The sequence below is a fragment of the Leuciscus leuciscus genome (genome assembly GCF_965113295.1).
Source record: "Leuciscus leuciscus genome assembly, chromosome: 23".
NCBI classification, from domain to species: domain Eukaryota; kingdom Metazoa; phylum Chordata; class Actinopteri; order Cypriniformes; family Leuciscidae; genus Leuciscus; species Leuciscus leuciscus.
In genome coordinates this window covers 14,333,804-14,353,481 of record NC_138747.1, presented here as the reverse complement: position 1 = coordinate 14,353,481, position 19,678 = coordinate 14,333,804, and the positions used below count along the sequence as shown (strand labels likewise).

At 38.2% G+C, this 19,678-nt stretch overlaps 2 protein-coding genes and 1 long non-coding RNA gene across 3 annotated transcripts in view; 1 reads left to right on the top strand and 2 right to left on the bottom strand.

The window, feature by feature from the left end:
- Positions 1-339: 339 nt before the first annotated feature.
- Positions 340-8,443, bottom strand: dyrk3 (dual specificity tyrosine phosphorylation regulated kinase 3). Its single transcript, XM_082155405.1, has 3 exons — positions 7,598-8,443; positions 6,493-6,608; positions 340-4,511 (listed from the first exon to the last, which is right to left on the bottom strand). Exons 1-3 carry the CDS (start codon positions 7,638-7,640, stop codon positions 2,922-2,924), a joined length of 1,749 nt encoding a protein of 582 aa, XP_082011531.1. The 5' UTR covers positions 7,641-8,443; the 3' UTR covers positions 340-2,921.
- A 2,814-nt stretch (positions 8,444-11,257) lies between these two features.
- The window catches only part of rassf5 (Ras association domain family member 5), a 42,541-nt gene continuing 34,120 nt past the window's right edge, over positions 11,258-19,678 (bottom strand). Inside the window, exons 3-6 of the mRNA XM_082156150.1 lie at positions 15,788-15,898; positions 15,405-15,684; positions 15,201-15,316; positions 11,258-13,662 (exon numbers count right to left, since the gene is read on the bottom strand). Of these exons, the coding sequence (XP_082012276.1) occupies positions 13,510-13,662; positions 15,201-15,316; positions 15,405-15,684; positions 15,788-15,898 (660 nt within the window). The 3' untranslated portion in view covers positions 11,258-13,509. The remainder of the gene's footprint in view (positions 13,663-15,200; positions 15,317-15,404; positions 15,685-15,787; positions 15,899-19,678) is intronic.
- Positions 15,905-19,124, top strand: LOC309488111. Its single transcript, XR_014202015.1, has 2 exons — positions 15,905-17,130; positions 17,219-19,124. It is a non-coding gene; the product is annotated as an uncharacterized lncRNA (long non-coding RNA).

The window sequence follows — 19,678 nt, the reverse complement described above, 5'->3', positions numbered from 1 at the left end:
ACTACTGCGGAAACAAAGACACCTACATCTTGGATGCCCTTGAGGTAAGCTAAAACATACAAACATTTAATTTCAAAGTGAACTATCCCTTTAAAGGCATGCTGAAACACAAGTAACAGCATATCATTTTCCCGTATTATGACATACATCTGAGAGTAACAGATCACTGTAAAAGTAAAAAAGAAAAAGTATATATATCATATACATGAATAAATTATTTACAAGATCTATAACATGGATTTACAAAGTGAATACAATGAATTTTCTTTTCATGCCAACTTCCAGGGGATAGAACATTTACCAAAAAAGGGTCGATAAATGACAATTCTCAAACAAAACAATGGTAATATTGATTTTTTTATTTCTCTTTTTTAGAAAAAGAAACTAATACAAGCTCATTTGGTTACTTACACACTTTGTCATTATTTAAAACTTTTCATTTACTCCTATTTCACTTTATCACTTATTTTCATGCGCTCTGTGACTATCATGCTTTGAACCACATGGCCAACAGTCAACAGACAAAGGTTATTAAAGGAAAATTACATCATTACCTTTCACTTCTCTTTAAAACACAAGTAAAAACTCTATAAAAGGGTGAAATAAAAAGCAATACAAAAACCTGACCAGTAAAGCTGGAAGAGAAACATTAGTCATCCCGTGCTGAGCCTTCATTATTTAGTCAAGTGTGTTCAGTTAAAGGCACAAGACTAGAGTCCCCCGAACCAAGGGGTTCACGCACTGAGACGAAACAAAAAGAGACAGCCATGTGAACGGGTGCTTTGGTGAAAAATTCATGATAAACAGACAGGAAAGCCAAAGCGAAGTAGAAAGATGTGGAGCGTGATGCTGTTATTGCTGTGGTAGAGATCTCTTCTGAGCATAAAAGATGGATTTCACAAGAAAGGTAGAAAAACACTAAACCATTTTCACAAGGTTACTTTCCCCTGATGTATTCCAAAAAGAAACAGAACAACTGAAAATGTGCGGGAGACCACATATGAACCCAAAAATTATTATGATTGGACATAGACACTATAGAGGCCTGGGGTTTATAGTTTTAATTTGAGCACCAACATCTCTAAAGCTATACTGTTTTTTTTCTTTATTAAATGTCAAATCATCTTTACACCCGCTAAATGTGTGGAATCATATATAAATGTCCATTAAGCCCCAAAAGGGTTACAACCTGAGAAAGAGGTGTGAAGAGACATGTTGTTTTTCCCAATTAAGAGGACTTTCGCAACTACTTGCCAGAATTCCTCATTCTTACCTTGGTCCAGGTAGCAAACTGATGCTTTACAAACTTAAAGGGCCAATGGGTTAAGCACCATTCATTTTCACAGTCCTTCAGCAGATTAGTGTTTTACATTGAAACAATTAGCTTCTAAGCATTCAGTGTTTAATTCACAGCTAAAAAGAGTGAGGCAGTGTCAATACACATGCTTACATTAGATCATTCAACAACCTTCCGAACAACCAAATGCATACATTGTTTGTCCTTACAGTGGTTTCACGTGGACAAATACTCAAAGTTCAGACATTGAGCAGTGCCATTGTGGGCGGGTGAATGTGCTGCGTGCTCTACTGTATAAAGAACAAAATTCTCTTGTAAACCTAAGAGTGAAAAGGGAACAAAATAGGTCACTATAAAGAGATATTCCAGACTACACCATCAACCAGAGTCACTGGAAATTTACCACACTGTGTCCTGATGGTGAGCTTTGGGGGATGGGAACTACCCTGCACTGTCTCTTTAGTCATGTTTTTTTCCCCTTATCTTCTCACGCATATGCATAAGAATAATTTCAAACAAAACAAAAACGAAACATTATATAAAATGCTGGACAAGAGTGAGGTTATAGGAAAAAAACAATGCTGAAGGATGTATGTCATCCACCTTTTGTTATCTCGCAATTTGAACATGTTTATGAAGTCTTCACACTGGCAGTTTGGTATCTATCATCGATGAGTGCAAACAGCACACTGCTATTGAAAATACTGCCAACGTGCAATTCCCTTCCCCCATAATCAGCTGCAGGGAAATACATACTGCTGTTTACAGGCAAACACGTGATACTGCCTGTTGCCTTCGATTGAAACCTGACCAATATCTTTCAAAATAGCACTGATAAAAAACACGCTCCTACAACACCTGTGAAAAAGTCTTTCCCAATACCTCCCAGGAATGGGCATGGCCATCAGGCAGCATTGTGACCAGAATTACTCCACCACTTACCAACAAGTACAAACTTTCTTTTATCTTGTTCTATGGTAACATATTCAGAGCAACAGCTTCTCAAAAAATAAACAGTTGTGGAAAGAAATGGCTGAGAGTTTGACCTCTCACTGGGATGCAAGTGACTGGGGAAGATACTGTTAAAATAGAATAAAATTTGAAAATGTGCTGATCTAAATTAGACTAAGATAAGATAACATGGGCTTTAGAACACCAAATAGACATTTAAAAGATGTTTTGTCTGAAAATTAGAGCCAGATGCTTGACCTAAAACTGCAAATTCACTCTAAGCCCTTAAAAAGTATACTAAGATTCACACATACACGCAAAACAGCACTTAGAGATGCAAAAGTTGTACATTTGTCTGAGCAGAAGTAGTGTAAACTTCAGAAAAGACAGGATAAGGAGCGAGCAACAGCATCAAAATTTCACCCACCTCAATCAACAGCACTGGATTCAAGACCAAAGTGTAAAAAACAGCCCTGATGTCAACTTTGAATTTCACACTCTGAAGGCCATTTGAAAAAAACACAGTATAGTTGTATAAAAGTTTTTGCTTGCTACACTTCATTAAAAATTGAAACAGTGAGCTTTGACACTCATTTAGAAAAGAAACGGGGGGGGGAATCCACTTCTAAAACGGCTACAAATATGTCTTTATCCCTGAAAAGCTAAGGAATCTCTATGAAACAAGCTTCGGCAGCACTGTGCGAAAGGGTATACTTCCAGTGGAGTCACCCATCATGGTGGTCCGCAGTTTGTTGTTAGTTGAGCCCATGACTGGGGGTACCTTGGAGATGATAGTAGGGAAAGTGGTGCTGTGCTCTGTGATCCGTTTGGGCAGCATGGATTTCTCGCCACCAGGTGCAGGCTTGGGCAGTCTCTTGTAGAGCCAGGGGTGCCTTAAAGCCTGAACTGGTGTCATTCGAGTACTAGGGTCCCAATCCAAACACTTCTTCAGAAAGTCAATGAACGTGGGGTCATCACAGCCTTTGAGGGCCGACCCCCACTCCTTGCTTCCTGGGGGACCTCGCAATTTTCCTCGGCGAGAACGGCTCCCGTTGAGGACTACGGTGCCGTTGGTAAGTGTGCTGACCGTGCAGTAGCGTGGGTGGCCTTTGGAGCTGATGAAGTTCTTGGCACGCTTGGCTTGTTCCAGCAGTTTCTGAGGAGGCATCCCTAGTAGCTCCATCATGCAGGCCAGCTGGTCACCTTCATCTTCACCAGGAAACAGAGGGTATCCTGAAAGCAGCTCTGCCAGAATGCAACCAAAGCTCCACATGTCTATAGGCATACCATATCGCGATCCCAAGATGACCTCGGGAGCACGGTAGAAGCGGGATTGGATGTACGTGTAGACACGCTGGTGATCGAAACAGCTGGAGCCAAAGTCAATTACCTTGATCCCACTCCTGCCCTGCTGCTTCAGCAATATATTCTCCGGTTTCAGGTCACAGTGGATGATCTTATGGCGATGGAGAGCCTCCAGGCATTGGAGAATAGAGTGTGCAAACTTGCGTACCAGTGGGAGACTGAAACCCTGGAACTTGTTGCGTTTGATGAGCTCATACAGGTTCATGCTGAGCAGCTCAAAAGTCATGCATATGTGGTTGCGGAAGGTGAAATTCTCCAACATGTGAACTACGTTCATGCTGCCGGTCTTGTCTTGCTTCTTCAGGTGCTCCAGAATTCGGATCTCCTCAGCAGCTTGCCGATGGAAGCGCTTTTCATTACGCACCATCTTCAAGGCAAGGTGCTGCTGTAACTTGTGGTCATAAACCTTCGCCACTTGTCCAAAACTACCTTTGCCGATCACCTTGAGGAACTCATAGCGAAAGGCAAGGTGATCATGAGGTACGTGGATGTATCCTCCCTGGTCATCGTCATAACCACAGTTGTTAGTGCCCCCTGTTACTGCCTGCCTCTTCTTGGCAGTTGGTCCCAGGAAGTAGATCTCAGGATAGTTCTGGATCTCCTGTTGCTCCAAGGTGGTCAGTTGCTGTCGGTGTTGCTTGATAGCTTGTTCTGGGGTCATTGGGCTGCCCAGCTTTGTGACTTTTGTTGAGCTCTCTGAGGATTTCACAGAGCTGTTGCTGTCCACGCTTCTCTCTTTGGAGATTGCAGCTTGGGACTTAGCTGGTATTTGGCTTGTGCCATTGTGCTGGGTCACACCATTGAGTTTACGGTTGTAGGCGTCCTCGTAAATATATTTCACCTTCATCTGTCCTCCTCGGATTGCTTGGTGCTCCTTCATTGTAGGCTTGTTGACACCCTTCAAAAGGAAAGAGATATTTCAACAATTTGTTAAAACAAGTTTTGTAAGACAAAAATTAAGTTGACCAAAGCTAACATTATCTTTTCAGCTGAGGTAATTTTCACAATCTTCCACATAGCTTCTGGCTTATGCATACAACTGAACAATCAATGTACTGTAACTCTGCGGTTTTATCAGACCAGTGTAAAACAATCAATAGCACAAACGTGCAGAATTGATCATCTATCTAGTAACCCTGGGAATAATATATGACCAGTGGGGACGTTTGATGCATGAGTGATAATTGCAGCGACAGAGAATGCCAGACAGTCTCTGCAGTATGACTGGAATGTGAACTGAAAACTAGTGGAACAGGACGTTACTTTCATACTCCCAGGGGATGCAAGAAAAAACCAACGAAAGCAAGAGTCTGTTGTTAAGACCTGAAATCATTCTGATTGCAAAGCACAGTAATGCAATTTATATACAGAATCAACTGCATTTCAGTAGACTGGGAAAACCAAGCAACATGGACATTTTATTTTAGAAAGGGTGTATGACTTCAGTTCCCTCTCATACTTTCAGGACAACGCTTGGAAAGAATTTTTGCTATGGTTGAGGAATTGCCACTAGACCTAACTATATCATTAAATATGCATTGAACCTTTGCCTTACAAAATAAGCATGTCATAAATAGCGGTAGTTTATGCCAGTCACAGTGGGCTTTCCTGAGTGATGGGGAACAGAGGAACTATCTTTCACATTCAGGATGTTTAATGCACCATGACTGCTCCTAGTCCCATTCACATTCAAGATTCCACTATCAACGATTTATAGTTAAGCCCAAGCTATAGCTTGTTTGGCTCTGCATACAGCAAAAGAAGAAGCAAGCAAAAGACCAAAAATTAGGTCACTTAGATAAAATTATTAAGTGCCAAATAAACTGTGCCAATCATTTTGGAGGGGGAAGGGGGATGTAAAGGCAGTTCCAAGGAGTGAGACAAAAATAGAAACCAGTGTGTTGGGAACTGAAGGATATTGTAGAGACTAGCCAAATGCATCAGCTGTTCAATTACAACAAAAAAAGCTTGGTTGACTCAACAAGGAGTAGGTGACCTAAATTAAATCTGCTTTGTGGGAAGCTAGCTAAATGAACGAGTGTAACTACTGGAAACTACTACAATTGCTTGTACACCAAATGCCAGAAAATCAAAGTTGTTTACTGAAAGTTTACGGTAGACAAATTACTAGTTAATTATTTGCAGAGGGTAATACCAATTAATTATCTTAGAAGTGCAGTATAATAGCATACAAGAGTGATATAGTCTAACAATAAAAATGATTTCACCAGGTCCAACACGTACACCGAATTATTTATTGCATAATAGTACAGTAGAGAATTATCGGATTATCATATCCTTTACCATCACCGGTCCCATGATGACGTATCATACTGTAAGCTACATGCACCTCATTGCAAGGCTTAATCTGTCCAGTTTGAACATGATATTGTTTTAGTGTATTTACCCAGCATAAAAATAGAAATTTGATACAGTTATGTTTTATTTATTGAAGGATTAAAAGCACTGGCTTTTCATGCAATACACACGCTGTGAGGCACAACAAACAGACTTGATGTGCTGCAGATGGAACTTGTACCACTATCAGAATGTGGGAGGAAGGCTTGTCTAAATACGCAACGTTCCAAGATGCACAAGTGGCAGCAGAACATGTGCTCAACTAAGACTGAACCACAGGGGTGAAAAACCATCCGAACATATTGAGTTGGAGGAGCAGAGATTGAAAAACTGGCTTACTCACACAAGAAGACTTTGGATTTTTTCAAACGCACTTGTTCTCTAGAACTGAATAAAGTTCTTTAGAACTGCGAGCACTAGGGAAACTTTTTTTCATTTAGGGCGCACTGAAAGAATGCTGTGAAAGATGAGCCCCAGAAAGTCCTGGCACTAGGTCTGGGGAACAGGAAGTCAGGACTTACAGTGTGTTTGGGGAGAGGGGGCAGCCCAGAGGGACTCTGTCCATTCACATCAGCGTCCTGGTTCACAATGTGATCGGTGCGCATGTAGGAATCATACAGACCGTCCCCGTGGCGAGCTGTGGAGAAACGCAAACATGAAAAGGAGCCTGGGGTTAGGTTGTGAATCCACAAGCAAAATATTAATATACTTGTCACTTAATCATCCAATATACCCATTACACAAATAAAACATTCTATTACAAAAACATAAGAAAGAAAACAGGGTTCCCGTCTGAGAAACAGAAATCCCCTTAGGGAGGTATGTAACCAAGTTGCAGGTGCGTCAGACAGTTTCTTGAGCACATTACACAACAGGTGACTTCATATTAAACCAGGCTTCATGACTCATTTCAGTTTCAGCAGTTTCCACAACTCTGACCGATTATGTTATTAAAGCTTCTCAATGACATAGATAACTTTTGCCTCAAGGGACATTTCACCTTAAAAAATTAGGGTGAGTAAATTATGATTGAATTTTCATGCCACTTCAAACGTGCGTGACTTTAGTTCTCTTGTGGAACACAAATTATTTGAATAATGTTTCAACTGCTTTTTTCTCCATAAAATTAAAGTATAATGTTGTTTTGGACCCCATTGACTTTCATTGTATCAAAAATACTGGAACAACAGCTTCAGTAGGCTGCATTACAACATGGTTGATGAAAGAGTTTGAATATTTTTATCAAAACAATCATAGCATTTTTTTATATTTGTAACTATACAAACTCTCACATACTATGAACTTATTGAGCATTTAGACCCCATTACTATCACTTAGATGTCAATTCAATAAACTGACCATATGAAGATAATGTGGCCTATTGTTCCCACTGTCCCGTGCATTTTCATTGCTCATGTACATGTGACAACTTCATCATGAATAAACAGGATGTGGTTCCAAGATTATGACATTTGCTTACTTTAGTACATTAACGAAGACTTGTTAACACCGGCAGTGCATTCCAAAAACAATGAATTGGCTGTCTTCAAAATAGTCTTCGCTTGCTAAGTGAACCAAGATCAAACTTACAGAGCAATATATTACATTTCATATGGATATACCTACCTGCAGTTATGGGGCCATCTGGTTTTCTGCTCAATATCATCATAGTTGCATGTAATCAACATCAAATATTTCCTTTTCCTCTGAAAAATATTTTCACTAAAGCAAGATCCATCCAAGTCAACAATGCAATGTCTTTCTAGTGAGACGACCAAAGTATCACCAGAGTCTCATATCCGAGAGGAAGCTTGTTAGATGTCCAGAGAGGCTAGAGAGAAGACTTCACAGTGCTGAAGGGTTCAGGCATGATCCCCTTTAAGCTGTTTTCATGAGGCTAATCGGTTTGACCACCTGTATTACAAGCATGGAGAAGAAGTAATAGATGTGTCTATATTTCCAGCATGATGAAGAGAGACACAAAAGTCCGAACCTGTAACGTTAGCTAAACGAATATAACTTAACAAATGCATTCGAATGCTGATGAAGATTCAAAGTTGCAGGGGAAACAAATGCGTTTCCGTGGCCACAAACTGCCTCCCTAAAGCACAATTAGACTGAGTCCAAAAATTAAACGGATGTCGACTTCCCCCACTCTTTCCCTCTCCTGAATATCGTGTTGTTGATTTGAACAGAAGAGTCATCCCAGTCCGAGCACACGGTCCAGCGGCCAGCTAAAGCTCAGGCTAGTGTTTCCTCTTTTCCGGATAATACAAGTCTAACTTGCTTTCATTATAAAAAACAAGAAGTCCAAATTAACTCATAATCTCAAACAAGTTGTCTCATAAATCGTCTGAGTGTTTTGGATGCGCGTTCCGTCCCGAAATCGAGCGCATAGATATGTGTGGTTTCTTAGCTTGTTGCTAAGAGCGTCTTCAGCTTCGCCCAGCGCGACGTCATCAAACAGGGCTCGTGAGGAGACTGCCTGCTGGGGCGAGGCCAAAACAACGCCATTCTGGCTCAAACTTCCTTTAGTTTCAAGGTTGAACGATTGACCTGATACCGGAAGTGCCTATTGAGCCAAAATGGCGCTATTTACTGTAAAAGCAGAATCCAAACAAAACAGAAATGAAACGAAACAGGAACGTTTCGAGTTGAAAATAGATTAGGCTACTAATGTGATTTCTGTAGTGATGACAACGGAATAATTCTTCAGTTTTACATATATAAATATAAATATATGTGACCCTGGACCACAAAACCAGTCACATGGGTCATTTTTTGTTGACATTTAGATGTATACATCATCTGAAAGCTGAATAAATAAGCTTTCCATTGATGTATGGTTTGTTAGGATATGACAATATTTGGCCGAGATACAACTATTTGAAAATCTGGAATCTGAGGGTGTAAAAAAATCCAAACATTGAGAAAATCACCTTTAAAGTTGTCAATTTATGTTCGTCATTGTGCTGCATTCACTCACAAAAATAAATGTTTTATATATTTACCGTAGGAAATTGACAAAATATCTTCATGGAACATGATCATTACTTAATATCCTAATGATTTTGGCATAAAAGGAAAAATCGATCAACCATACGATGATCCAGGGTCATATATATATGTAGCCTATATGCGCATATGTTTTCGACTGAATTGCAGGATGGAATTAAATGGAGAATTACAATTAAAGTCCCCATGAAATCTTTTGGCTTTTGGTATGACTATGTTATGTTACTGTTATCTATAAGCTAGATTGCTCCAAAACAATGGGGGGAAAATCACATTTAGAAGATATAAGCATTCAAAACTCTCTCACTTCGCCAATATGAATCGATGATTTTGAGGACATCACTCTGCACTTCAGGTTCTCATCAGATTTTCTGTCCAATCAAATGCTCTCTAGAATCTGAAGCGTCCCGCCCCCTACATTACAAATAGACGCTGAAGCTTCGGCTAAAATCTGTCATTTGATCACAAATATACTATTGTCTGCATGGTGAAGGTTTCATTAATATTAATGGGGAGTTTTTTATATATTAAATTAAACTCCCATTTCTTTTTCTTTCTTTTTAAAATGTTTGTAAATTACATTAAACAGTGTTTTGTATAGACGTAAGAAAAAAAAATTATTAGAGTGATATCATTATATAATTTGATTTGGATAATTTAACCAGTTTTGATGTTCATTATGTATTGTGAATACACATTTCTATTGGTCCTTTGTTCCCCCTTTTCAGTCTAAATATGGCCTAAGATGGGGGAAAAACCAATTCACTAAATGTCAGAAAGAGGACCAACTGTGATTCAGTATGCAAAAATGAAGATGTCACCATTAAATAGTGACCATTCAAACAAAGTTTGTATAATTTTTTTCCCCCCTTAAATCTCTTAAAAAGTTTTATGTTACATACACATGCTAAAAATAGAAAGCACAACTATAATGGCAATCTACAAAACAAAGGTACAAGATTTATTGCAAGATAAATATGGAACATATCAAAACACACCAATCCTAAGCCTTGTTGGAGATCTTAAATTGCCTTGGCAAGTCTGGCGTTGTTGTCAAACTCTTTAAAGCCCAGATATAGATCAACTTAGGCAGAAGAGCACATGCAGGGGTGACAAGGGTGATATGGTGAGACATGTCAAGCTAAATTGGGTGTGCTTACAACAGGACCCTGGCCATAGTATGCTATTCTTAGCCATCAGTCTTAGGGGAAGCTGAGACCTGTCTATATTTGAGTCTTCAGATGACATATTGACATTGTTTTCAGGTTGACCTCTCAGTAGCAGACATGACATGCCCACCTCATGAGGGCTCTGTAACATTATGATGGACACTCACAACTGCTGTCTTTTTGTGGAGACTTAAAAGGTTTCTAGGTGTCCTTAAAATATTGCCAGACTTTTCCAAATATGGGCATGCTGTTGAACCTGTAGGTGGATTTTACCAAGTGTTTATTTAAAGTGTGGAGCCAGTTCAACTAAGTTTACAATTGAAATAACTTGTTTTTCTTGTAATGTCTTGTGCCATGTGTACACAAACGTGCACAATGCACTGCACGTGCGCTATCTGACCCTTGACACTGCGGTTTAATGTTGGCTGTTTCTTATTTGTTCTAGACACAATGTAGCAGTTGTGACAACATAGTGCATGTCCTTGCTTTCTTTATACTGCTACACAATACCATATAAATACATATGTTAGTATGCAATGCATCTTAGAAAAAAAACAAAAAAACATTCACAACTACTGCAACTGTTTCTTTCAATTATAAATAATATTTGGACATCTTTTGCAATTGAAGCAAAAAGTGTTTGCATTTGAACTATGATTAGGGTTCCCTCTGCTGGTTGTGTAGGACTCGTGCAACCATGATAATACTATACTATTATTGATGTAAAACTAGCATATGATCCGTAGATAGAAATGATGTAATCCGTCACATAATACAGGACACCAACAGTAATATTTTGTGATGCAAAATATAAAATATTGGCATATTTTCCACTATTGTAGTAAAACATTTACAGTAAACCACTTTTAAAGGTTTACAAATGTAAAATGTAATTTTATGCATCTAACCTGCTTTTTAGATTTTTAATATTCCTAAAATTAAAACTATAGATTTGTTTGTAACTCAAGTTAGTTGCCTCATTTAAATTTAAACTAAATCTTTATTATTTGTAAACTTCTATTTTTCTTATTTGTAATTTAAACTACAGAATTGTTAGTTACCTCATTTATTTAATTGCAAATAAAAGACAAATTCATTGCCATTAAAGGGTGACCTTTTATTTCATTCTTAAGTATATTTACATTACAGCTTTATAGACATTTTAAACATTTGATACTGTGAAACAAAAACAAAAAAAGATTGCCCGATAGTACTGACTTGTCCAAATATTCAAGTTTACACACACTGAAACTGAGCCAAAAAATAAATAAAACAAATGCACACAAGCACGCACGCACGCACACGCACACACACACACACACACCCCTCAACATTTGTAATCACTAGTCCAAAAAGTCCCACATGGACTTAATGGCTCTGACATTGAAAGCACCTGGCTACTGCCACTGAATGTGTGTGAAATCTCTCAACGTGGAGTTATAGGGCCAGACATCTAGAGCATATGTACAGTACACAGTCAAGAGAAGCTACACGGAGACTAAAGGCACTGCCAGCAGGAATATGGCGGTCAGGGAGAAGTAGCCTGAGCAGACATACGAGGCCCTGCCGCTTGCTTAAGGGTGGACTTGAGACTTCCAGTCCACCAGGAGGTGTACCCATTCAAGATCAAAATATACAGGCCGAGTATATGGGCACAGTGTTGTTCCAAATGGAAACGTATGACTCTAAAGTACCATCTCTACTAACATACAGGTCAAAAATTATAACCCCGTGGTTTTTTAAAGAGACTGGGACTTAAATGTGCTTTTAAGGGAAATGAAAAATGATATATCAGTGCCTTGAACATTAAATTGAAAGGTTTACAGTTATTCCAGACCAATATGGAATACCGCTTCAGTGCTTTAGAATGCTGTTCACAAATAATACAATTCCCCCAGTGTCACAAACACATTCAATTCACATGCTCCTGCATAATTTTTCAGACCAAAGTATGCACATTAAAAAAAATAATTTAAAATGCAGATTATCAAAGCACAAAAAAAGAAGGGGAAATTGTTAAATCCATCTCATGTCCCCCTATATAAAATAATATTGACTACTTTACACACTGGCTGACCAGGAGTGGTGTGCAAATCATAGACATCCTGACTCCACTTTACATTAGCAGGAAGATCTCTAAATTGCCTCGCAAAAAGCTTTGTAATTACAATATGGGGAACTTGTTCTGTTTTCCTTTGGTGTAATGCAGATTGAGATCCTCGTGGTTTGGATCCATAGAGCTTTTAAGAGTGCTGATCTAGGAGATGCCCTTTAATCTAACATGACCTTGTGTATTATGTGCTTAAAGCTGAAGTGATTCAGAAAAGCTTACCGGATAACCACATCCCACAATCCTCACATCCACCGATGCTCCCAGCACATTAAGAACTGGTGACACACTTAAGAGACTGAGGTGATTTGTCAGTGCTGAGTGTTTTTAAATGCTATCATGGGACACCTGAATGGACGAGGGGCCATTGAGCCATTTCCCATTTCTCGAGGAGCTCAAAATGTCTGCATCCGAGCGGGTTCAGCAGCCCGGATCTATTCAAACACTTTTTTATAGATGCAGCGACAGTTATCATAGAGATGTGCAGCTATTTTGATCATTTAAATAGAAAGAAATAATATTTTGACTCTGTGAGGTGAAATATTGAGCTGTAGGGTGAAACATTATCACTAATACAGTTCAACTGCAGTTATATTAAGAAAATCTCCAGTATAAAGAGTATAATTCATTGATTTTTTTTTACAGTAGTATGTTTTAATTGTCTATGAACTGTGTAATTTGATATATGGACAAAGTTACTATTAATCCTCTGAAATCTTGCAGGCATCATATTTTCTATAACTTAAGTCTCCCCACTTTTTTTACTTCCCTCTTTCATATAGATATTCCCTGATAGAGGACATGCGGTAGACACAAGCAGAGAGACCAAAGGGACCAAAGTCATGCTTTAAGTAACACTTGCAGTAGCAGCAATAGCAGCAGCATATAAAAAGACACAGACAGATGGGGTCAATGTAAAAACAAAGAGAGAAACCGAAACAAAACCCATTCAATATCAAAAAGCATGACTGCCAGAAACAGACTCCTGGGCTTTCAACAGTGTGCCATTTCCAGAGAGAAGGATTACTCTTGAAGTATTAATCTTTAGTTCCAACCTCCTCTTCGTCTTAGTCATGTCTTGGATCCTTTTGCCCATCTTTGGGGGTTAAAGGTCACAGAGCAATGCTGAGAGCTTGTACAAAGTCCTGAGTGGAGGTTTAGTGAGTTCGTCTGTTGGGCTGCTGGTCCTCCAGGCTGGCCCGGCGTTGGCTCAGTGGGGTGAAGGAGATTCTGTGTCCTGCATATTAGCCCGGTTTGCCCTCGACCTTAGATAGAGCCTTTAGCAACTTCTCCCTGTAGGCGGTGTAACGCTGCTCCACCTGCCGCATGCGATCCTTCTCCTCCTTCTCCAGGATGATCAGGAAGTTCTGCAGCTCAGGGACTGAGAATGCATGCCACTGAAAAAGAGACAGAAGACTATGTCTCAGTAAGGCCAGACACAGGAAATAATAACCAGAAAATTGATTTGTCTGAAATAGAACTGTCTACTGAACCTATATGTAAAAATCTTTGCAAGGCTTTTATGGCAAGTTATTATTAATAATAATAATAATAATAATATTATATATATATATATATATATATATATATATATATATATATAAAAAGTAACCTTTTAATTTTGCTTTGTACAGTTTCAGTGGCATATAATAACAAAATATAGCAAGAATTTTGGTTACACCATTGATTTTAAGGTAACCTTGTTACAGTGTAATAATACATTTAAGTACTGAGTAATATTTATTAATTACATGTATTTACTAAATGATTTGGGTTTGGGTTAATTATGCATTATTTACTGCATAATTTACAAGGGTTAATTATAAATTATTTACTGTTGTTATTATTAATAATATATAGTAAGTACATTTAAGATGTCGAAACAGGGACACTGTCAAATAAATTTTACTAGAACGTAATGATAGAGCAGGCTGAAATAAAAATATACACACACGATTAATCGCATTAATGTCATAGTTAACTCGCAATTAATCGTAATTAATCGCACATTATTATCTATTCTAAATGTCCCTTGATTTCTTTTTGCCCCATTATTTTTGCTCATTTTAATGCTCTTATCAACATGGAAAAGTGGATCGGCTTGCTTTGTGCAAATGTTTTTTTATTGAAAACAACATTGGCATATACTGTAGTGTTCAATTTCACACTAACATTCTCACTTGGAGCAGTCATTCATACTTGGAGCAAATAATCGCATCAGAGAATTCGCCTCAGCTGTGGGCTTGGCCATCAAGTGGTATTTCAGACTGGACGTGCTGCGATGATAGCTCAGTTCACAACGACAAAACAAATCATTTTGGTCTTGTCAATGGAACTTGGAAAGTAAACTTTCCATTCAGAATCTTATTGGCATCCATTTCGGCGTCTCGCGCTCGCCATCTACTCAAAATGTAACGTTAGCCTTAGCAAGTGTGTGCGGCGTGCCTGTGGTTTTGTTTCCGGTCTAGCTAGATCCGGTGCGGTGTTGTAGTTTTTCTAACGTTACTAGTTGTTGCAACAGCATGTGAAAAAAACTACAAAGTTTGCTAGGCCAAAAAGAACGTTAATCTCGCGATAAAAAAATTGGCGCCGTTAAAATGGGTTTGCGTTAACGCCGTTAATAACGCGTTTAACTGACAGCACTAATACATATATTTCCCTCTTTGTAGAGTTTCAGTGATAGAACAGACAGAATTTTTACTATATATATATATATATATATATATATATATTTACATTATACACACACACACATACATACATACATATATTAATAATAAAGATAAAAAATAATAAAATATTTACTAATATCAGTTCTCACTCATGTCAGTACATTTTGTTTATGTAATAATTCAATTATTTGATTATAATGTTTGTTGTGTTGGGCAAATATAACAAAAAATATTACAAATTTAGAGAGAATAGAAAAGCTCACCTCCACTTCACCAGTCTCATTTTCCTTGAGTACAAAAGTCAAGTTCTCCTGATCAGGCCCTGCTAACAGCCTCACGTAGAGGGGGCAGTCTGATATTGGCAACTTCTGGAAAAGATCTGACAAAACAAGCAAACCACACATTAGTATTATATATGACAGCAGTATTATGCATAAAGTACATGTCATCTTCATTTGAACGCTCACCCTGGCTGTTTCGACGGGTCTTGCTGTAGAGGGCAAACTTGCGTGGGTTGTCCTGCACCATGAACTTCTTCAGCAGGCCCTGGATGACCTCCCTGACCGTGGTGGTGCTGCTGATGTGTAGCTGCTTAACGGCATCGCTGGGCAGGTAGAAGGATGTGCGATTATCTGAACTATCAGAAGAGGAACACGTTCCTAACTTCCCGTCCACAGAAAGTACAGTCACGGGCCTGCGCAACTTCAAGTGAACCTTTATGAAACCAGTGTATGTGCCATCTGAGCTCTGGAAGATGACAAAACAACTTCAGTCAGGTCATTTCTCACAGTAGAATCCCCAAATTACAACATTGTGAGCGTAAATGCTTTGTTGACTAATCAAAACTCACTAATTTCATTCCATTCTCCGTCACTTTGGAGTTGTAGTCGTCTATCTTTGCTTTGATTTCTTCTTCTGTGAGGGATGTTGGTTTGTCTTCCTCTTCCTCTTTTGTGACATTCTAAAACCAAGATTAAAACAGTGAGAGCAAGGTTAAAGGGCAATCTATATATTAAACACAGTAGAGACCTTGTAAGGTATTAATGCGCTGTGGTAGAAAAGGCCAACCACATCAACACTTCATAAAAGCTGACGCTGTCTCGCGTAACTAGAGACATTATGAGCATGTGCCATGACGTACAGATGGATTGGCGAAGAGGTCCCGTATTCTCAACTAGTTGATTATTTTAAGTTAACTTTGCTTGGCTAACAGGGAGTTCCTCTGAGGAAGTACCTCTGTTTTTTTCTTTTTTTGTACTGACTGCTGGTATTGAGTGTAGAGAAAGCAAAATATCTCTAAGGGAGGAAGGGACGTTTACTGCTGAGATTAGTGACACGTGATCAAGATAACCAGTTATCTGCCCTTCACAAGAAGCTTTTATGTGATATATGGCACTTATATGACAGCATTCCACTGAATCTGTATTGAGCGAAACATTGCAGGATGGGAGATTCTCCACAGGATGTTAAACTGTATATAATGGATCTAATGAATCTAATACATGTGTAACTATAAGGTAACTACCTTTAACAACCATATTAAATGAGGGTTGTCTTTTAGTCCATGTCTGTCATCTGTATGCAAGCACTCTAGTTTATATACTGAACATTTGCAGTATTTCCAGGAAAATGGACAAAAAATATTGACTTATGTTGCATTATGCAGGGTTTTGCCCAATCAAATGCTCTTTCAATGCTGTTTCTCTAGAAAATACATCAGATGTAGAAGGCCAAAACGAAGAGAAAAAGATGTTTTCGAACAAAAGTGTACGAGTATGATCGAGCAAAAGGCCTTATATTCTGTATAAAAAAAAAAATGTAACACACACACACACATACATATATTTATATATAGAATATATTCTAAAATATTCCTTTCACATTCGTTAATCAGAAAATATATAATTTGAGATATGTTCTTTGCAACTGAATGGTGCAGGACTAGTGTGTCTTCAGTGTCACATGATCCTTCAGAAATCATTCTAATACTTCTTTAGTGTTTAAGAAACATTTCTTATTATTATCAATGTGGAAAACAGTTGATACCATGGTCCATTTTTTTCATGATTCTTTCATGAATAAAAAGTTCAAAAGAAGAGCAGTGTAAACATTGTCTGAACATAACTTTTATTGATCAAACTCCAGAGGGCAATGTCACGCACTGAGTGGTGTGGTGTGTGTGTGTGTGTGTGTGTGTGTGTGTGTGTGCGTGTGTGTGTGCGTGTGTGTGTGTGTGTGTGTGTGTGTGTGTGTGTGTGTGTGTGTGTGTTTGTGTGGGTAGGATGACAGTAACAGTTGAATGTCTCTTGAGACTTCTTTAAACAAATCCAGGTTGATCGAGACAGGACTAGAGTCTATACAAAGGCAATTTTGGCCTCTGAGGAGTGTTTTACAGATTCATAATGATCTATCAATAAACAACAGGAAGAAACACCTTTCATTTAATGTTCCTATGTGGTCAAATTCCAAAGAATGTGCTATTTCTTCCCCTCTTTTTTCATGAATGGAACTTAAGAGAATAAAAGAGATGGAAGTAAGGGCTTTTAGAGTGAAATTTTATACTACATTGATAATAAGAAGATATAATCAGCATATTAGAATGATTTCTGAAGGATCATGTGACACTGAATACTGGAGTAATGCTGAAAATTCAGCTTTGCCATCACAGGAATAAATTACATTTTAAAATGTATTAAAATAGAACACAGTTGTTTTCAATTGTAATAATATTTCACAATATTACTGTTTTACTGTATTATTGAAAAAATAAATGCATCTTGTCTGCCAAATTTCTAAAAATGAGCACTGATATGCAAAACCCTTGGTCACACATTTCCCTTAATGTGCAGTAATAATGCAAAAGGAATGATGACGAAGCACGTGACCCGGCTAAATACTCCGCCTTTTCCAGTGACAGAAAGAAATGGTCCTCATTGAGGGGTTTTCTAGCGGGAGTGACATCCAGTGCAGTTGCTGAGCAAGCCTTAGCAACAAAGATTCTGTCAGAGGTATTTTTAGCTACTGGCTGCATCCCCCGTAATACACGCAAAGTGAGTTTCTCTCTTCTTTTTCTGGGACGAAAGAATAAGAATTAAAAAAGCAAGATCATTTATTCATGGAGATCCCTGGGGCGCCAGCATGGCAGCTCTACGTCTCATTGAGCAGAAAGAGACCCACTCATACACACATGAACACACAGACATTAAGCCTGAGCGGAGAGGAAGATGAATTTGGCGAATGAATTAACTTCTGCCCGGCCCACACACTGCCTGGCATGGACCAGTCTAATGGGCGGAAAAGTTCAGAAATCTTCTCAAATGAGACAGAAGCAAGACATCTTGTTATGAAAGACGAAATCTGCAGACAGGAAATGTGCAATACAGCTGCACTTGTGTTGTTGCGTCTTGTGGTATGTGGTGGCACGAAAGAAACACCTCGCCAAATGAAGCGACACAAAATCTTCGGTGAGGGGGAAATATGATGCACATTTACACAGTAGGTAATATATCTATTTTTGGTCATTTTTATTTTATAAATTTATTTTTTTATTATATACTGTAAATTACAATGGGTTTTTTTCTCAATATTTCATACATTGTTGCCAATTAGTATCAAGATGAATAATGCAACATGTAAAATAAAGTAAAATCCAATTAAAATTAATAGAGGCATGTTTTTCCGTCCAGTTTGTTTTGCTAAAGGATTGCACTGACTATTTCTCAGTGATGAAAAATATAGTTTGTTTGGAATTGATTCATTGAAATGGACAATCTTCACTGGTTCATGGAAATAAAACAAATTTATCAAGTCTGATGCATTTTACTACTTAATCTTAAATCAGAGATGCAATTAAAACTTCTGTTTTAACACTTACATATACTTGCGATTTATGAGACGAGAAATTATCACAATTTCCTAAAGAAAACAGTCTTTAAGAAACTTAAGGCAAAGAAAACAAACCAATCTCCTGATGTCTGGCTATGAGAGCCACTGTGACATCCTAGTCAGAGATCTGTGAAGAGAAGCTTTAAGAATTATCTCATGGCCTGTGCAATCGCTCACGTAATTAACATCACACCCACTTTACCTGTTCTGTATTGTGTGGTCTAGATCAGAGACTATGTCCAGTTGTGTGAGACTGTGCAGAAATATATCTGTGTCATAGTTCAACCCCAGAATCAAAGGAATATGCTTTAAGCATATTTTATATTTACACAATATATTTACTTCATATATGAAATATTTTATTCATGCAAAATATACACCTAATTTCATTTTATTTAGATTTGGGGTGAAATATGATCACATCCACCAAATCAACCAATTTGGAGATCTGATCTTCTCTATCAATATCTGCAATTTAAGACACAAAGTAGATTTTTGTGGCATCCTTATTCTAATCCTACTGACTTAAATCCCTTGGTGCACAGAACCAAAATCTCTCAGGAATTCCTGTATTTGTGACCAGAGGACTGTAAGCTGCTAAATATATCTTCCTCCCTCCCTTCCTCACATCCAAAGCAGAGAAAGTAGCCTTTTGGAACAATGGGGAAACACAATGGAGACCAGTTTGAATGTTCGTTCTGCTCCTAATGGTCTCATTCAGACATATTGTGTGTGTTTGACCACACATACATTTACACAACATCCTAGAGCAATCCAAGCTAAGGCCATCATGCATCATCATTTTGAATGCAAGTATATGAATGAGCTTTAATCTTCTCTTGAAACACTTGGGAAG